The sequence below is a fragment of the Elgaria multicarinata genome, chromosome 1, assembly GCF_023053635.1.
Source record: "Elgaria multicarinata webbii isolate HBS135686 ecotype San Diego chromosome 1, rElgMul1.1.pri, whole genome shotgun sequence".
In the NCBI taxonomy this organism is placed as follows: domain Eukaryota; kingdom Metazoa; phylum Chordata; class Lepidosauria; order Squamata; family Anguidae; genus Elgaria; species Elgaria multicarinata.
In genome coordinates, this window is record NC_086171.1 from 200,060,811 (window position 1) to 200,079,768 (window position 18,958).

Sequence of the window (18,958 nt, forward strand, 5' to 3'; positions counted from 1 at the left end):
TGTGAAGCTAAATGATTTTTAAGGGGGAACCATTTGGATTTTGTAATTTCAGTCTATATCATCATGAATTGAGAAAGAAAGAGATGGAAAGTGGCAGAGCCAGATCCCAGGGCTCTGCAGATTCCCTGTCATTCTCTCTATTGCCTTTAGATATCCTAAGTTCTCCATCTCTTCAGCTGCCAATGAGTATACACATACACACCTATGTGCACAGACTAATTATTTGATAGTTGTGGCATCAAGTGATGATTTGAACGCATCAAAGAGCCTCAAGAATGAGGTTTTTCAATGGAGGCAGTGCTCATGTGTGCAGCTGGATGGTTAATAAGCTACTGTCTGGGTTTGCAAACGGGTGGGTGGTTGAAAACCCATGCTCTGTTGTAGAGTTGCTGGGTGGTTTGCTAACTACTCCAACCATATAATGACAAGCTGTGACCAGCAAGTATAAATTGGGAAATTAGGTGTCATGCGCCTGCCATACACAAGGGTAGTTAACAAGCCACTGTGGCTTATTACTCATCCTCGTGTCATGAGAACTGGGCCATTGTCAGCATTGAATGAGACACTCTGGGCATGTTCATGCAACACACTAACCCACACTCAGTGGTTGAATATGGATTGTTTATTGAACCATGGGTTGTTTGTTGAATTATGAGTTAGCAGCCCTGTTCAGAAGACACCTTAAAACACAGGTGGTTAAAGCCACCGTGCTTTAAGGTGTCTTCTGAACAGGGCCAATGTGTTGTCTGAACCCAGGACATTTTCTGCAGGGTGGCTTGTTAACCACCCTGAACAAGGTTCTCAAGGTGGCTGGTTCAAGCAAAATAAGCCACAATGCATGGTTATCAAGCCACCTTATAGAAAATGTCCTCGGTTCAGACAATATGCTAACCTTCAGTTCTACAAACATCTCATAGTTCAACAACCACCCACACTCATCCATTGAGTGTGGGTTAGCAGGTTGTGTGAGTAACTCCACTTCTTCATTCAGGGATGAGCCAACAGTTCATGTCTAAACATGCAAGTGCATGTGTGAATCAACCCCCTACCTCTGCTCTCAACTTGCCTTCCTCTAACCAAGGGCATAATGGCACTGCCTTATCCCGAATCATTTGACCATCATCTGGGTACTTGATTAGCAGCATCTGTCCATGGTGTCAGGTTGCTTCTAATACATGTAACTGAGTTTACAGGCATCCGTATATCTCAGCCATAGCAGCTCCAGGTAGAGGGTTAATATGGATTTTGAAAATGACACAGGAAAAAGGGTTAAATCTTCCCCCACTTCCAGCACCATGGTAATGAGCTAAAGGAGGAGGGGACAACCGCTGCATTTAGCGCCTTAAAAGACAGCAGATCAGATCAAGTCTAGATGCACCTCAATAGAAATATAGGAAGCTGCCTTGTATGAGGTCTGATGTTTTGACCATCTAGCCCAGTATTCTAGACTCTGACTGGCAGCAGCAATCTGAGGTCTCAGATATAGGTCTTTCACACTGTCTACTATTTGATCCTTTTAACTGCAGATGCTGGGAATTGACCATAGGAATTTCTGCATGCAAAGCATGCACTGTTACACTGAGCTTTAGTCTTTTACATAAGCCATAGAGCTTTTCTACATGAGGCATTTATCATGTGCTTTCATTCACAGTTGTTTATGGGTTCTTAAGAAGATCTTCCAGTTTCACTTCTGGTTTTTAAGCAGCACTTTTGGCGATTTTTTTTAGAGCAGGGAAAATGTGGCATTTAATTGAGAAAGTGAAAGAAAGCGAAATTTCCTCTTGTGTATTTGTTATTTTGCTATACCACTGTACCGCCTAGAGGTTATGTAGCAGAAAAACAGGAAAGGAAACGCTCCTTGTCTAGTGGTCAGTTCTCAATTCTGCAATGAAACTGAGGCCAGATCTGCACCAAGCAGGACATAGCACTATGGAAGAAGTATGGAAGCAGTATATAAGAGGCCGGAGCCACACTAGTGTTTATAGTGGTATTGAAGTGCACTGACAACTATTGGGGCCCAGGACACATATCATATACCGCTTTCATACTGCTATATCCTGCTTGGTGTAGATCTGGCCTGAAAGTAGATAGGGTGGATTTACAGCCGATTACCAGTCTCATATAGAAAAGCTCATAGTCTCTCCAATAACTTGTCATCTACATTGAAAGGATCACAATAGTAGGTCTGAGACGACATGAGAAGCATTGGAGGACAATTATCTCTCTGGCGGCCTGTAGCTTCCTCAGCTTCCCTCTCTTCCTCCGTAATGCCCCGGAATGACATTGTTGAGGATGTAAAATGGAGACCAGGCTGCCAACCGTTGCTGCTGTTGCCACTTGAAGTGGCAGGGCAACACACACACACACACAAAAGCTTTAGGAAAGGAGAAATAAGCTGTGCTACCCCCCCCCCCCCCCCCCGCCAATGGTGAGCCCAACTGTGAGAAATGGTTAGAAAATGGCTGCGATCAGACAACACGATAGTCAACAGTGGGGTAATAATCAACTCGATAACAGAAAGGGCCTGACTTTGTTTAGTACCTGGTTATGACTAAGAAAAAAAGCAGAATGACAGAATTGCAGTCTATAGTATGCGAACGACACGTTTGTGACACCAATAGTGTGCCATTGGTTAGTTGATAGCTCTTATCACTGGGTCGTTGATAGCTGTTGCCGGATAACAGTTGTCACCGTTGATATAGCATGGTAACCGCAATTAGGAGCTTACATGGCCTAATGGCATAACAAGACCAAGAGATAACACCTGGTTATGGATAAGCAGGCTGATTAAGTGAATCACACAAGTCTGGATAACAAGCACTGGAAATGTGTGTGCGGTGCAGATTGTAGCCTGCTGGTCTTTTCTCTCCCTTACCCTAACTCCTTTGCCATGCAGAGAAAAGCTTGAGAACGCGGCGGCTGTAGTCTCTTCAAATTCTTCAAAGCCAGATCAGGGCTGGGCAAAGTAACTGGAATATTGCTAGTTGGGCCTGCAGCTTCTTATATGATTACTATTTCCTGGCATACGCTTGCATATTATTATTATTTTATTATTATTTATTACATTTATATACCGCCCCATAGCTGAAGTTCTCTGGGCGGTTTACAAAAGGCCTAGCCAACCTACATGCAGCATCCATACCTTTTCAGACACATACATGCACAAATCACTATATATGTTTCAGTGGCTGATATTTACAAGGGATGTCCCTGTTTTACTAATCAGGGAGCTCCATCAGACAAGCGTTTTATTCCACGCTCATTACTGGGCACTCACGGATTTTCGCAGGTCCCTCTCACGTCGTCGTCTGCATCCCGCATGCCTCCCACCCCTTCAAGCCTTCTTCGCGCCACAAAAAACCACCCCAGCAAGTCCAACTTATTCTTAAAGATGAAAGTTGCCGCTATCTCCTGTTGTGTGCAGGAGAAGCAACGTGATCAAACGGCCCACTGAATGGGCCACGTGCATGTTGTTTACTTCCACTTTCAAATGAGGGACAAACGTGCAGGTGGAGAAGCGACGATAAGGAATTGCGATTTCCCCCTGTGTGATGATGGTCAAGGACTATTTCAGTTTTGTCCCTATCTTGTCCATGGGGAAGAGGTTTGGATCTCTTTTTTTGAACATTGTTAATGTGAGTTGCTAAAGTTGCCATTCTTCAGGTTTTAGTTTCTTCCGTCCATCCGTTCCTCTCTCCTAGTTGTGATGTCTCTCAGATGGGGAGGAAACAGATGCTTCTTGACTCTAGAGAAGATGCATGTGCATGCGTGTCAGTAAAAACGAAAGGACAGACCAGATGTTCATCCAGATATGCACGGAGCAGGGAGTGGGGTTATGCATGCTCGAGGCCACTGCTCCCATTCTCATCCTTCCGCACATAAAACATGGGTTCCTGATCAGCCGGAAAGAGAGTATGTGCACAAAGTTCATAGGTGCATAGACTCTTTCTGACATGGGTGGATTCCAGGGTTGATTCCTGCATTGAGCAGGGGGTTGGACTCGATGGCCTTGTAGGCCCCTTCCAACTCTGCTATTCTATGATTCTATGATGCAAAATATGCACAGGGACTGGGACGAATGGTGGCCATGAACTGGCATAAACCCAGCCTACCCCTTCCTGCATGCATGTTCAGAAAAATACGTGAATTATGCTTAAGGTGCCCATTTAATATACAGCCCATCATTTCATGACTGCAGCTATAGAGGGTTTAACTCAAGGCAGGACGTGCAGTTGTCAGGGAGGTACACAGCTGGTGGAGAAGAACAATATGTAATAAGGGAGAATGGAGCTCAGGCAGCAAAACTGGCATCTTACAAGAACGTAAGAACGGTGAAATGTTGGAGGCAACGTGGTTGTAGAGAAATATTTGGGGCTGCTTTTTGCTTGCCTGCACAAGAACGGCTCCAGCTTTTAAAGGCTAAAGTTTCATTGGCATCTGCTTGTTACTCTCCAGCGCTGCTCCTCTTTGCAGCAATCTTGCCTCTGTTGTGTCAGCAAACCAAAACAGGGAAGATTGTTGTTTGGGGATTTTAAAAGCAGTGGAGGCTTATGGCTCCGATGTCAGTGGGGCGTTGAATTTGTTCCGGGTTTCGTTCAGAACCATTTAGAACTCTTAATGGAGCTTTCCTACATGCAAAGCACCTTTACAGTTCTGACTGAAACCCGGAGCAGATTCAACAACCCACTAACATTGAAGCCACCGGCCTCCCCTGCTTTTAAAAGCAATTTCACAGCCGTTGCCCGTAATTGTGCCATGCTGCAGCAGCTAAGAGGATGATCTCAGATCGGGCCGCTGCCCAGTGAGAGGATTTGTGCTACAAAAGCACATTTGCCAATTTCTCTTTCTTTCATTCCTCATGAGCTGTCAATGTTCTATGAGTCACTGTGGCAAAACCAAAAAAGGAAATGAGAGGGGGGCGGGAGAGCAGGGGAGGGAAAGGTGCTTTACCCTCCCTATTAATAGAATGACCAAGTGGAAGATGTTCAGGGGCGGAGGCGGAGTTCCGAGACCTGGCCTTTCTCTCCCAGAATACGAAAAGGGTGCCATTTCCTTTCCTTGCAAGTGGGGTTGCCATGGAGTCCAAACTGGGCCCCAAACAGTGCCTTTGAGATGGCTGTAAAAGCACTGTTTAATTATGCAAAGTGCACTTTGGGTTTTGGGGGCCGCCTGGGGGGCATCTATACAGTGCTGCTTTTGCTACTGACTCCCCCCACCCCAAACTTGCAGCATTGCTGCTGCGAAGCAGCAACGACAAGATTACGTGGTAGGAGTGAGCAATGGGTTATCCTGCCTGGAAAATTCGTAGCGCCGTTATCACTGCGGCAATGCTTAGCAAATATCGAGTGACTGAAAACCTCCGAGAGAATTGTTTTGTTTTGCTTTCTGACAACTCTGTGCAGCATTGTAGCTTTGAAAACCTGCAGTTGTGCAGTTGAATTTATGTATAATAACTGTCTTTACTTTCATTCAAGAATCAGACTTTAATGTCGCCATGGCAGCCATGACTAAACACTCACCTGGGGCCTGGCCCCTGCCCTGTATTCTCATGCCTACCTTGCACTGGGATCTGCTCCCTAACTATGCTCACTCTCTTAACTTGAACTGAAGCCACCACTGACACACGCACAAACAACTGTGGTGCAACCATTGGTGCAAATAAAAACCCGTGGTAAAACAGCACATCGACAATGTGTGGGGAATAACACAATATTGCTGCAAATTGGAGGCTACGTCGTATAAACAACAGAGCACAACTGTGCAGCCACGACAGATTATATATAACGTATAGATGAGACCCTGGTTTGTTTTGAACTATCTTTCTAGCAGACTTTGAGGTGGAAAGATCAGCAATGATCCAACATCCGCTTTGATCCAAAGTGGGAGTGGGGAAGGCCCAATAAGATGCAGTGTTTTAGTTTGGCCAAAAAGAGGTAGGTGTGTGTGTGTGTGTGTGTATACACACATGTGGAGTTTTAGTGTTAGAGTTGCTTAGGAAAGCTTGCTAAGAGATTATGGACTGATTCCCCTTGCCCCCCCAGACCTTAGGTTGCTACTCTTCTGGGACTAACATTACCTACCTACTTTCTTATCTATGTCTCCATACTTGTTTTCCAAGTGCTTAACCTATATGTTGGCGAATAAAAAGACATTACAAAAAGCATCACGAGATTTCAGCTTTTGCTTCTCACAGGAAACTGACCATATAACACAGCCCTGTGGGCAAGAACTCTTCTTTTAAAACAGAGAGTTTAAAAACTTGATATGCTGTTGATTTTTTATTTATGAAAATAGGTGCATGCTTGTAGTACCCCTATCGTCAAGCCCAAGCCCCACTACCTGGGCCGTCCACTCCCCACGCCCCCATTATGCATTTCTGAAGGCTCGACTCAGAGCATGTCTATACGAGGCACTTATTGTATACTTGTGATTCCTTACTCATGGTTATTTACAGGTTCTTTAGATGATGTCGTGATCCTCCAGTTTCGCTTCTGTTTTTTTCAGAGCACTTTCCTGGACTTTTTTTAGAATGGGGGAAATGGGGTATTATTTCTGAAAGTGCTGTTTCTATGCCTGTATTTGTGCTATTCCACTATAGCACAGCTCCACCTAGAGGTTATGTAGTGGAAAGGCAGGAAAGGAAAAGCTGTTTCTGTAGAGTTCAGATCTCAATTCTTCGATGAAACCAAAAGTAGACACAGCAGATAACAGCCTTGTGTATAAAAGCTCTCAGTTGTATGATGCAGTGACAGCTGGCTTCAACTTTGAAGGCTCTCCTACAGCAATGAGACTGTGTACTCTGCACCAGGAAGATGGTGTCTGCCATTTTAATTCCCCATAATGCCCCAGAGTGATGCTATGTTGGCATCATTGTGGGAAATTTAAACCATGGCTCCAGGCAACCCAGTGAGTAGGGGCAGGCACAGGCAAGCCCCAAGCATAGCGTAAGGGCCATGCTGGGGTCCCAGCAGTTGTCCAAGGATGCCGCATGTTGATGTTGGGCCTGGCTGTATTCAGTTAATTTGCCATAGCCTTGTCATGCATTGATTTAAAACTAGACTGACCATATGAAAAGGAGGACAGGGCTCCTGTATCTTTAACAGCTGTCTTGAAAAGGGAATTTCTGCAGGTGTCATTTGTATATATGGGGAACCTGGTGAAATTCCCTCTTCATCACACCAGTTAAAGCTGCAGGTGCCCTGCCCTCTTTTAAATCTGGTCACTCTAGTATAGCTCCTGCAGCTTTAATTGTTGTGATGAAGAGGGAATTTCACCAGGTTCTCCATATATACAAATGACACCTGCTGAAATTCCCTTTTCTATGCAACTGTTAAAGATACAGGAGCCCTGTCCTCCTTTTCATATGGTGACTCTATTTAAAACTCAGGGGTGGTGTTTGTTGTTCTGATTAAGGTCTATCAGAAAGCACATAATTAGCTGCCAATATTCTATAAACAGACCAAAATATACCTTAGCAGCTGCGGCGCATAAAATAGTGGGCCGTGCTCTGCTTAGTGCCTTAGTGTTCCTGTGCATGAAATTCCATGCATTTGTACCAGCACCGAGATACATTTCTGAGTGACTGTACTTATTTGGGAGTTAGGATGGATGTAACCAAAAAATTATGACCAGAAATAACGCCCACCCAGGAGGAAAATGGCTTTAAAACAATTCTGGAGGAATTTAGCTCTCAGTCCCTAATTGTCCACATAGTACTTTACACACACAGTTATATAGAGAGTCACCACAGCTAGGGTTGGGTTCTGCTACATTGAGCTTGGTTTGTTCTTGGCTGCTCCCCGTTGTGGAGCTGAGCTGTTGGCTTGTCAGAAGTAGCAAAGCTAGCCCTTGTTGGCTGTAGATACCGAAAATATACAGAACCCTCAAGCAACAGGGCGGAAGTTGTGTTTTCACAAGATAATACTTGTCAATGTAGGGTAGGAACTCTGAGCATAAGGGGAAAAGTTAGTATATGGGGATAGAAATAGACACGGAAGTGACCAAGGGCGAGTGCCAGAAGTGGCGGATTCCGGGGTGTGAAAGGCAATGATGGGAAGATGGAAGACAGAAATGTGTGCACTACGAAATCTGCCATTTGGTCCCTGCTGCCCCAGTTGGCCTGCTGCCTTCAAGCGTAGTGGAGGACGTTGCCAGTCCAGTTATCATTTGTATGTGGAAGGGAGAAGGGACACCATCTTGTCCTTCAGCAAAATGACATGGCCTGGCCCTGATCACCAGGGTTCTTAACTCAGCAACCCCCAACCCTTTTAGACCAGTGGGCACATTCTGAACTTTGAAGGAGTGTTGTGGTTGCTGTCACAAAATCGCTATGATGGGGTGTGTGTGCTTCCCATTTGGGGTATGGTGGGCATGGCCAATCACAAAATGCTTGTTTCCCAGCAGGCGAATTGGTAAAACTGAAAGAAAAGTAACTTGGCCAAGAACCTAAGTGCAAGACATTGAGGGAATTGAGCTCCAAAACCCCAACAAACACTCTTTTCAACGCAGTGTAGTGCACTTTCAACAGTGTAGTGCTGGGATCTCAATTCTGTGACAAAACAACGTAGGCGCAGCAGATCAACAGCCTCATATAGAAAAGCCCATAAAAGTCTAGGGTGACCATATGAAAAGGAGGACAGGGCTCCTGTATCTTTAACAGTTGTGTAGAAAAGGCAATTTCAGCCGATGTCATTCGTATGCATGCAGCACCTGGTGAAATTCCCTCTTCATCACAACAGTTAAAACACCCTTTTACTCCACGCCAGTATTCTGGCTAAAGGAGCAACACACACGCGCACACACACACACCACCGTCGTTTTTTGCTTTTCTCCTGTGGTCATGTGAGAGGCAGGGAGGCTAGAAAAGGAAGGAGCAGAACAGAGAGGAAGGGAAGAAAATCAGATGGAAGGAGTTTGCCAACCAGAAGAAAACTGGGAGCAGATGGGAGAAAGACTTGAGTCGAGATGCAATTGGCCAGGAGCTGCAGGCTGAAGGTCCAATACTGATTTGAAATAATCTGTTAATCCCTGGGCTGGAGGACTCTAGTGTGAAGAGTAGTCTAAATTCTCATCTTGTTTTCACTCGTGAAATTTGGAAGACTTTGCAATCTAAACCCAACCCTGAGCCTATGCTGCTCTAATATTTCATCATGTAGTTCCTCTTCAGAGTTGGGCAGGTCACTTAAGCTCTGACTCAGTAAGTAATCTGCCTCTGTAGTACTTGCAGCAATAGTTGCTTTTGCCAACCACATTTATTTCCTTCTATTAATGTGCACATGAGTAATAAAAGTGTTAGTAATTCAGGCCACCCACCGGGTCATTCTGAGTTCCTTTAGTGCTGCTTCCCCAACCCCCGCTTTGGCTCCTGTACTTATCTTCAAGCAAAGGTCCCTGCTGCTTAGCCACTGATGTTCGACACACCAGCCACCCGGCTCACAGGGGAGCGTGATCTTAAGCATACGAAAGAAGGTGAAAGCAGTAGAGGCTGGTGGCTCTGATGTCAGTGGGGCGGTGAATCCGTTCCGGGTCTCAGTCAGAACTCTAAAGGAGCTCCTTTAGAGTTCTGACTGGTTCTGATTGAAACCCAAAGTAAATTCACCATCCCACTGATATCGGAGTCACCAGCCTCCACTAGGTTAAAGTAAAGAAGCTGTAAATGGCTTCAATAAAGTTTGTGGGAGAAGAATACATAAAAGGAAAAGAATGAGATCAGGTTCTGCAGTAATACCGTGTCCATAAAAGAATATAACCACATAGTTTTGTCTATAGCCATCCTTCCCCAGTCGGGCAGCCTCCAGAAGTGTTGGACTACAGCTCCTACCATCCCCAGCCAGCATGATGGGAGTTGGACTATAACACACCTGGAGGGCACCAGGCTGGGGAAGGCTGCCCTAACCCAGTCATGGCCAAAGACATTTTGCTTCCTTAGGCGAAGAACAAGATGAGACTCCCATTCCCTATGTAAAAGCCAACTAGACTGGCAGTTGAATGTTTCCCCAACATTGGCAATGGGACCAGCATCCTCCACGACACATGAAAGCAGCAGGCTAGCATAGAGTGTTCATAGCCCTCCGCTCCAGCATCCTGCTGCCTCCTCCCAGTATCTGCCGCCTGAGGCAACTGCTTCACTTTGCCAAATGGTAGAGCCAGCTTTGCTCTCTGTTATATAAAAGACCAATTCAAGTAAATGAAACGTGAGTTCGTCATGACTAATTTAAGCCCCATTCATTCCAGGTGAAGACCTTTTTATTCTCTCAGCATTTTAACAGTCTATAAATTTAATTTTAACTTTGCTGTTTTAAATTTGTATTTTAAATTTGTATTTCTTACACTGCTGCTGATTTTATCCTTGTTGTGCTTTTATATTGTATTTTATACAATGTTTTTATACTGTTTGTTTTATACCTTGAATGGTTTTAATTTTTGTGACCCGCCCAGAGAGCTTCGGCTATTGGGCGGTATAAAAATGCCATAAATTCCAGTGGGTCTACTCTAAGTAGGCCTTACATGGGATGTTACCTAAGGGTTTCTATTTAGCTGTGATTCCTATTGATAACCCTGTTCCCCCGAGAACTCGTTCAATCTTTCCTTAAAGCCATCTAACCTGGTGGCCGTCGCCGCACAGCTTCTGAAGTTGAAGCCCACATTTTTTAAACATTGAACTGAAGCAATGTTAAATGCCTACGGCGGGGACTCGTGTGTACAGTACGCATCGCCTGATTGTGCGGAAAAGCAGCACTTGGCCAGCTGGGCGAATGTTTGGGATTGTCAAAACAGTATATTGGGCTGGGACACTTGCTAGAAGAAACCAGACTGTTTGAAGGAATCGCTCCAAAGGTAAACAGGCCTGTTGCTGTCTGTCTCTGTCAGCTGTTTGGCCAGCCGAGGAGGGAGAGTGTTGCCAAGCCAGGCACTAGAAGAGATCCATTGTTCTGAGGGCCATTGCGACCAAAAAAATCCCCTAAAAAACCCTGATGCTATCAACAACAGGCCACTTTCATCATCTGAGCTAGCAAACATATTTCTTCTCCTGCTACTCCAGAGCAGCTGTTTCTTTTCAGCAAATGCTGTGTGTAAAAATACAAACCTTGTGTTCTTAACGCAATTGGCCCAGCGCTTTGGGTAACACATTCTTCGCCCGGTCTTCTGACTGGAGTTAAACGTTGGCACACACTAGGAAGGGCTTGCGGTTGACCTCCTGTTTTCCTTGGGAAGTTCTGGAATGCAGATAAGCATCCCTGCCACCCTTCCAACACAAGCCCTGTCCTGGCACAGACACAGGGCTGTAACTAGCTATTTCTGTGCCCGGTGCAGGCTCCGAGTTCTCGACACCCCCATCTCTCAGGAACCAGTGCTGAGGATGACGACATAAAAATACTTTGGGACCATTAAGAGTCCTGATGCTGACATTCCTTCTGCTCTGATAAGACACTTCCTGCTCAGCAGTTGTTGTGTGATAAACCTGCTGGTTGCTGACAACACTGCCACTCTGCCCGGCCTGCTGCTCTCACCAAGCCTCTGAGCAAGCTGCACCATTTTCATGAAAAGCAAGCTTTTCATTTGTCATCTTGGAAACATGATTAATTATTATTCCAAGCTAAAAAGAAAACACCATCCAACAAGACAATATGGGGACCTATGTGTATATTTTATCCGTGTGCCACCTTGTGCACATATAAAATGGGGTGGCGTGTTCTACTCTTTACATAAACAGAAGTATGTAGGAGTGAAAAGTGAAACCTGCCCCCCCTTCTCATGCTGTGCTCCTTTGCTTCACGGGTGGGTGACACACATCTGGAAGGCTGGGAATGATGGAAATTGCAGTCCAACAGATCTGGGGGTTGTTTTGATGACGTCGCTTTGCCACTGGTTCCTTCAACAACAACCCCCCCCCCCCGCAGCATCGCAGCTGTGGGGTAGGAGTGGCAAAAGCTCATCATATCTGCCCTCTGACTGGTCTTCCCATGTGTCCCCTGACCTATCATGGGCCTCGATCCGCCCCTGGAATGCCCCCAGGCTCAATATGAAGCGAGATCACCACCGACAGAGCAAAGAAGGTGGTAACCTCGGAGTAAAGGAAAAAGTCGTGGCAAGTCAGTGACTTTTTAAAAGCGCAGTTCCGAGGTGAAAGCCCGTGGTGGCTGCAGGTTGGCAGCTGCGGCATATAAACAATGCAACGCCTCTGCGCAGCCACCATGGGGAATACACAAGGCGTACAGACAAGCCCCTGGAGGGCATCAGGATTGGGAAAGGCAGTCCTAGAATCCGGGAACATGAGAAACTTGCAACCACTGCCCCTCACATCATCTTCGTTTCCAAATAATTTCATGTACTGCTATGGAGAGCAAGGGCTCCTGTATCAGGCTTGTGGGGAGGATACGCATGCTGAGATACTGGCACTTTTGTTTTATTTTAGTATTTTCTGCAAGGTTACTTTTTGCATCTCGTGTAAAGTGACATTTTGAGGTTGTCACTCTATGACACCCAATTTCTCAAGAATGGTGGTAATACTCATCTCTCGCATCCTGTACAAGGTATATTTATATTAACTTTATCTGGCTTCTGATCAAGTTTTCTCTCTGCCTTGGACCCTGATCCACACACGTTGTATTAGTGCTGTGACTCCTATTGTGGTCCCTGGCCGCAAGGGCGTTGTATGGAGATTTCTCAAGGTATTCCACCAATACCAAATGTTTTCCCTGTTGCCATGCCATCAATGGCTCACACTGTTCAGATGTTCCCACGGAAGGGAAGCAATGAAGAAATATATGGGCAGTGAAAGAACCAGCTGGGTGATGCATTACGCGACATCCCATAGCTTCTCCGTTGTGCAAGCAGCCAGAGCGGGCTGCAGCAAAAAGAACCGTTACTACAGCCCACAGATGAAGCAAGTTTCAGGAAGTAGCAAAGGCCTGCCCCTTTATTGGATGCACCCGAGGTTAAATTGAAAAAGAAAAGAAAAGTAAAGGGGGGAAGCAGAATGTTTTAAGAGCATTTCTTGTGAAGGTAGATTGAAACTCTGAGTACAGGATGGAGATACAGGATATTGCCTACACATTTTCATCTATGTCTTCCATATTTTTTTCATTTTTCATGTTATCTCCACAAACATGAAGATTAGAAGCAGACCTCTTCAGAAAGGGGGTCAGTCTAACCTATCTCCAGGGTTCCCTTACTCAGAGACTCTGATTGGGATTTCCCCCAACTCTGTAACTAGTCGGGTGACCATATGAAAAGGAGGACAGGGCTCCTGTATCTTTAACAGTTGCACAGAAAAGGGAATTTCAGCAGGTGTCATTTGTATGCACGCAGCACCTGATGAAATTTCCTCTTCATTACAACAGTTAAAGCTGCAGGAGCTATACTCCAGCTATGCTGTGACCAGATTTAAAAGAGGGCAGGGCACCTGCAGCTTTAACTGTTGTGATGAAGAGGAAATTTCACCAGGTTCTCCATATATACAAACGACACCTGCTGAAATTCCCTTTTCAATACAATTCCCTTTTCATATGGTCACCCTAGTTACTAGGCCTATTGAAAATATATTTTAAAATATAAACAAGAAAACAGTGATTACCTTTTTAACTTGTTAAACATTTTTGTTCATAGTTTTAGGCAGCTGATGTTACCTTAGGTTACCTTATCAGGGTATCCGGGAACATTCCAGCCTCATGTTGCTGTTAGCTGTAAGGAGTAATAAACACTGTATCTTCTTCTCAGACTGGTCTATTGTTCCACAACTTGATCACAGCTTTGTCAGCATGTCTGTCGGCCCCTCAGACTCCAGGAAGCAAAAACTTTCTGCCCTCGAGGAAAGACAGGCCTACTTATGAACCAAAGTTTCACTCCTGTTCCATCCCATGGCTTCTTTATAAACTCTCTGTATTAGGGTGACCATATGAAAAGGAGGACAGGGCTCCTGTATCTTTAACAGTTGCATAGAAAAGGGAATTTCAACAGGTGCCATTTGTATATATGGAGAACCTGGTGAAATTTCCTCTTCATCACAGCAGTTAAAGCTGCAGGTGCCCTGCCCTCTTTTAAATCTGGTGACTCTAGTATAGCTCCTGCAGCTTTAACTGTGGTGATGAAGAGGGAATTTCACCAGGTTCCCCATATATACAAACGACACCTGCTGAAATTCCCTTTCCTATGCAACTGTTAAAGATACAGGAGCCCTGTCCTCCTTTTCATATGGTCACCCTACTCTGTATCCAACACATGAACCCAAAAAGGGACCTGAGCAACACTATGCTAACTCTTTCTGGAGGCATGTTAGTGGGAACGGGGGAGTGTAGGATCCTTTGGGTTTTTGGCTTCCCCCTGGAATGCTTCATTTCAGCGCCACCATTGATGGGACATCTTTGCCCATAAAGTTTTCCCTGGCTGTACTGTGGGGCCTCAAGTGGTGTAAGAGCTGTCCTGCCAGCAGTCTTCCCTCTCTACCAATGGAATGGCATTAACACTGACCCTGTTCAGACAACACGCCAAGCCATGGTGGTTAAGGATTTTGAGCTAAAACATGATGGCTTAGCATGTCGTGTGAACGATGGCTTAGTGTGTCATGTGAACCATTAACAAACCATGGTGGCTACATAACCACAGTTTAAATATGTTCACTAACCATTTGATACAAGAGGGTTAACAGCCTAACCATGGCTTAGTGTGTTGTCTGAACAGGCCCATTGCCTCTTATGGTCCCGAGCCAGCTAAATGCTGGCTATAGGGTTGTACTCTTAATATGTTTGTATTGGTGGTGTGTGTGCAAATTTGGTTTCATTTTTTATCTCATTTTGGCAATTTTTTGAAAGAAGGCTTCTTGCCCTCTAACAGTTTCCTTGGCTCTACTTGTTAACCTCTTCCTCTTGTACTTAGTGGTGCTTTTCCTGCTCTGTGGTATACATTCTAGTTGAACTATTTTCGAGGTTTTGAATAGTCCCCAAGCATTCTTGAGAGATTTGCCTCTCTGGGTTTCCTATAGAACTTACTTTTTGCCAGTTCCCTCATTTTTTTATTTTTTTTTAGAAGTTTCCTCTTTTGAGGTCAACTGTGAGTGTGTTGGACATCCTTGGCAATGGTCCGCTTTGTTGTTGTTTATTCGTTCAGTCACTTCCGACTCTTTGTGACTTCATGGACCAGCCCACGCCAGAGCTTTCTGTCGGCCATTGCCACCCCCAGCTCCCCCAAGGTCAAGTCTGTCCCCTCTAGAATATCATCCATCCATCTTGCCCTTGGTCGGCCCCTCTTCCTTTTGCCTTCCACTTTCCCTAGCATCAGCCTCTTCTCCAGGGTATCCTGTCTTCTCATTATGTGGCCAAAGTACTTCAGTTTTGCCTTTAATACCATTCCCTCAAGTGAGCAGTCTGGCTTTATTTCCTGGAGTATGGACTGGTTTGATCTTCTTGCAGTCCAAGGCACTCTCAGAATTTTCCTCCAACACCACAGTTCAAAAGCATCTATCTTCCTTCGCTCAGCTTTCCTTATGGTCCAGCTCTCGCAGCCATAGGGGAATACCATTGCTTTAAATATGCGGACCTTTGTTGTCAGGGTGGTGTCTCTGCTCTTAACTATTTTATCAAGATTTGTCATTGCTCTCCTCCCAAGAAGTAAATGTCTTCTGATTTCCTGGCTGCAGTCAGCATCTGCAGTAATCTTTGCACCCAGAAATACAAAGTCTGTCACTGCCTCCACGTTTTCTCCCTCTATTTGCCAGTTAGAAATATTATTTGATAGCACTGTGGTCTCTGTTTCAACACATCTCACATCAGGTCCTGGATGCTACTTAGGATAAAGTCTAGGTTCATCTCCCTTCTCACTGATTCTATGACCAACTGTTCTAGGGAACAATCATTTATATTTTAGGGTACCTAGAAATTTTATCTCTTTGTCATGACCAGAACCCACATTTACCCATTGTGTGTGAGGGTAATTGAGGTCATCCATTACTACAACACTTTTCCCTTCAAATGCCTCTGTGATTTCTTCCCCATCTTAATATCATCTTAAGCATTTTGGTCAGGTGCATGTGCGCGTGGGCATAATAGTATGTACCCTATACTAAATTACTGGTATGACCACCCACAGGGATTCTATGGAGGTGTCTGCACCCTTGAGATGTTTAGTTTGTTTGACTTCATGCCTCTTTGACATACAGAATGACAGCGCTCTTGTCTCTCCTATGGAATTTGTATCCACAGATAACGATATCCTTCTGGTATTCTCCATACCATAAGGTTTCCATCATGTCCTACATACCTATGGTGTTCTCCTTTAAAACCAAGCACTTGATACTAGCATTAGCGTATAAAAACATATACATGGTGTCCCTCTCTGGCGTGTGCATTTTCCAGCTCAAATTTTTATTTATTTATTTATTACATTTTTATACCGCCCAATAGCCAAAGCTCTCTGGGCGGTTCACAGAAATTAAAACCATAATAAAACAACCAACATGTTAAAAGCACAAATACAAAATACAGTATAAAAAGCACATCCAGGATAAAACCACGCAGCAAAATTGATATAAGATTAAAATACAGAGTTAGAACAGTAAAATTTAAATTTAAGTTAACATTAAGTGTTAAAATACTGAGTGAATAAAAAGGTCTTCAGCTGGCGACGAAAGGAGTACGGTGTAGGCGCCAGGCAGACCTCTCTGGGGAGCTCATTCCACAACCGGGGTGCCACAGCGGAGAAAGCCCTCCTCCTAATAACTCCAAATAACTGAATGTTCCTCTGTACAAAAATAAAAATGCCTTGCATGCAGAAAACTAGTATGTCAGATAAAAAGTTTGAGAAGAACTTTTAGCCCTGGCATCTAGTTGTTGTTGTTCTCCTGCAACCTAGTGGTACATCCACGGCATGGATTTACTACATTGAGGTCTAATCATATAATTAGCATCTCAGAAACATCAATTATGTGAACATGGTGATTAATTTGGAACAAAGTAAGTATTGGGCTCCAAATAGGTTCTAAAGCTGAGATCACAGGTTCTGAGACTGAACCCTGTCTTACATTAAATCGTACCTGAGACTTAAATCTGAATTTAGTAATTACAGAACAAGCACAGCTTGGACATCACCTCACATTTAGTGTCTTCTTCTGCAGAATACCCTGGCCAAAGCATTGTACGACAACAAAGCTGAGTGTCCGGATGAGCTCGCCTTCCGTCGGGGAGACATCCTGACAGTTCTTGAGCAAAATCTCCTTGGGAGTGAAGGTTGGTGGAACTGTTCCCTCCATGGAAAGCAAGGCCTGGCACCTGCGAATCGCCTCCAACTTCTTACCCCTTTACAGACACCCTCCACCCAGCATGACTCCCAAGGACTGCCGACCAGTCCACGGATCATCTACCAGGTTCCTTCAGCGCACGGGTCTCCTGCTTCGTTACCCGTCTATGAAAAAATGGATGGCTGGACTACACCTGCTTCATCTTCTTCCTCTGCTTCTTTACCGCCGACGCAAGAAGTGTATCAAGTGCCAGCTTTGGCTGCGAAACTGCTCAGCGAGAAGACCCAAAGATCATCAAATCAGGTACAGGCGTAAGCAAATCCTCAAAAGGCAAAGGAACCCTGAAAAACAAATGGGCGCTAATGGAAACACTGTGGATGTTTTTATAACTTCCTGCATACACCCCTCTCTCCTTCACACACACACACCCACACACACCACACATTCGCAGACATAAGCGTCTCTTTCCTCACAAACACGGAAGGAAGGGGCCTTTTTACAGGCCTCTCAAAAGCCTCACAGGGGCTTCTGAGTCAAAAGTTTCTACCATAGCCACTTCTCATTTTGCCCTTGCCCCCGTCTATACGACAACGGGATTGCTCCTCATTGAATATAAACCCAAATTTTCATTGATTCGAATCTAGGTAAAGAGCGTCACTCTGCAGCAGCAACAGCGATAATTTTTTTTTGTAGTATAGTTATTAATGCGCACATGTGCATTATCGCATTATCGCACATACGATGCTCTGGAGTATAGACAAGTGAAGCTATAAATTTTATCTGTGGAGCGCCGCAGATTCATAGAAGAGGAAAACCGAGGGCTTAAAGGAACGAGGCAGCAGAGGATGCGAGAGGGGGCTGAACACGTCTCCTCTCTCTCGCTGCCCATTCCCCCCTCTTTGTTTTAATTTTAAAAGCTCCATCTCTGGACATGAAACGCCGGAAAGGAACGAGGCTGCCAGAGGCTGCGATAGGTGGGAAGGTGGGAAATTGGCCCATCAATCACTTTGTCTTGCCCTCAAAGTTACACCCACATGTCAAAATGCGATTAACTCCCCCAAGAACACATAACTCTAATGCAGTGCGAGCTTGGACATTGATCTAAAAGTCGCGGTAAATAGCAAATGCAAATATGCGCATTATCGCGTTAAAAACCCGGCGCTGCGGCAAATGGACAGCTGCATCATGTGTCCTAAAACGTGAATCTATGCATTTACGTCAGGGTAAAGAAGCCGTATAGACAAGCCCCTTGTCCGTTCTTCACTCCAATTTGAAATGCAAGCCATGTGGCTCCATGGCTGTTACGTTGCCCCTAGCGACCACGATGAAGCAGCGAAGGAAGCCATTGCCGAGTTTGTATATCTCAGCATGTTTGTGTTAAAATGTTCTCTCACTAAGAGAGATTTTCAAGAAATGTATTGCCTCTGGGGAAAGTCTAAATAATTTGAAGCTTTGTAGTGTAGAAAAAGGGAAGAGACCCTGACAGAAGTTTATAAAATCCTGAACAGTTTGAAGAGAGTGAATAGAGATGAAGAGTGGATAAAGATAAAATCCCAAATGGTTTGGAGAGATTTTTCTCCTATAATACAAGAATTTGATAGGAATACAAATAAGCCTTTTTCTCTCTGTTAATGCTAGTATTTTGTGAGTCATTCAATGAAACTGATAGGTGGTAAGTTTAGGGTTGTCAAAATAAAGTTCTACACACAATGACCATGTTCGAATGTA

General features: G+C 44.7%; 1 protein-coding gene across 1 annotated transcript in view; it reads left to right on the plus strand.

Moving 5' to 3' along the window:
• CASS4 (Cas scaffold protein family member 4) overlaps positions 1-18,958 on the plus strand; it is a 44,015-nt gene that overhangs the window by 6,717 nt on the left and 18,340 nt on the right. The window contains exon 2 of the mRNA XM_063120579.1: positions 17,108-17,533. Within this exon, the coding sequence (XP_062976649.1) occupies positions 17,108-17,533 (426 nt within the window). The remainder of the gene's footprint in view (positions 1-17,107; positions 17,534-18,958) is intronic.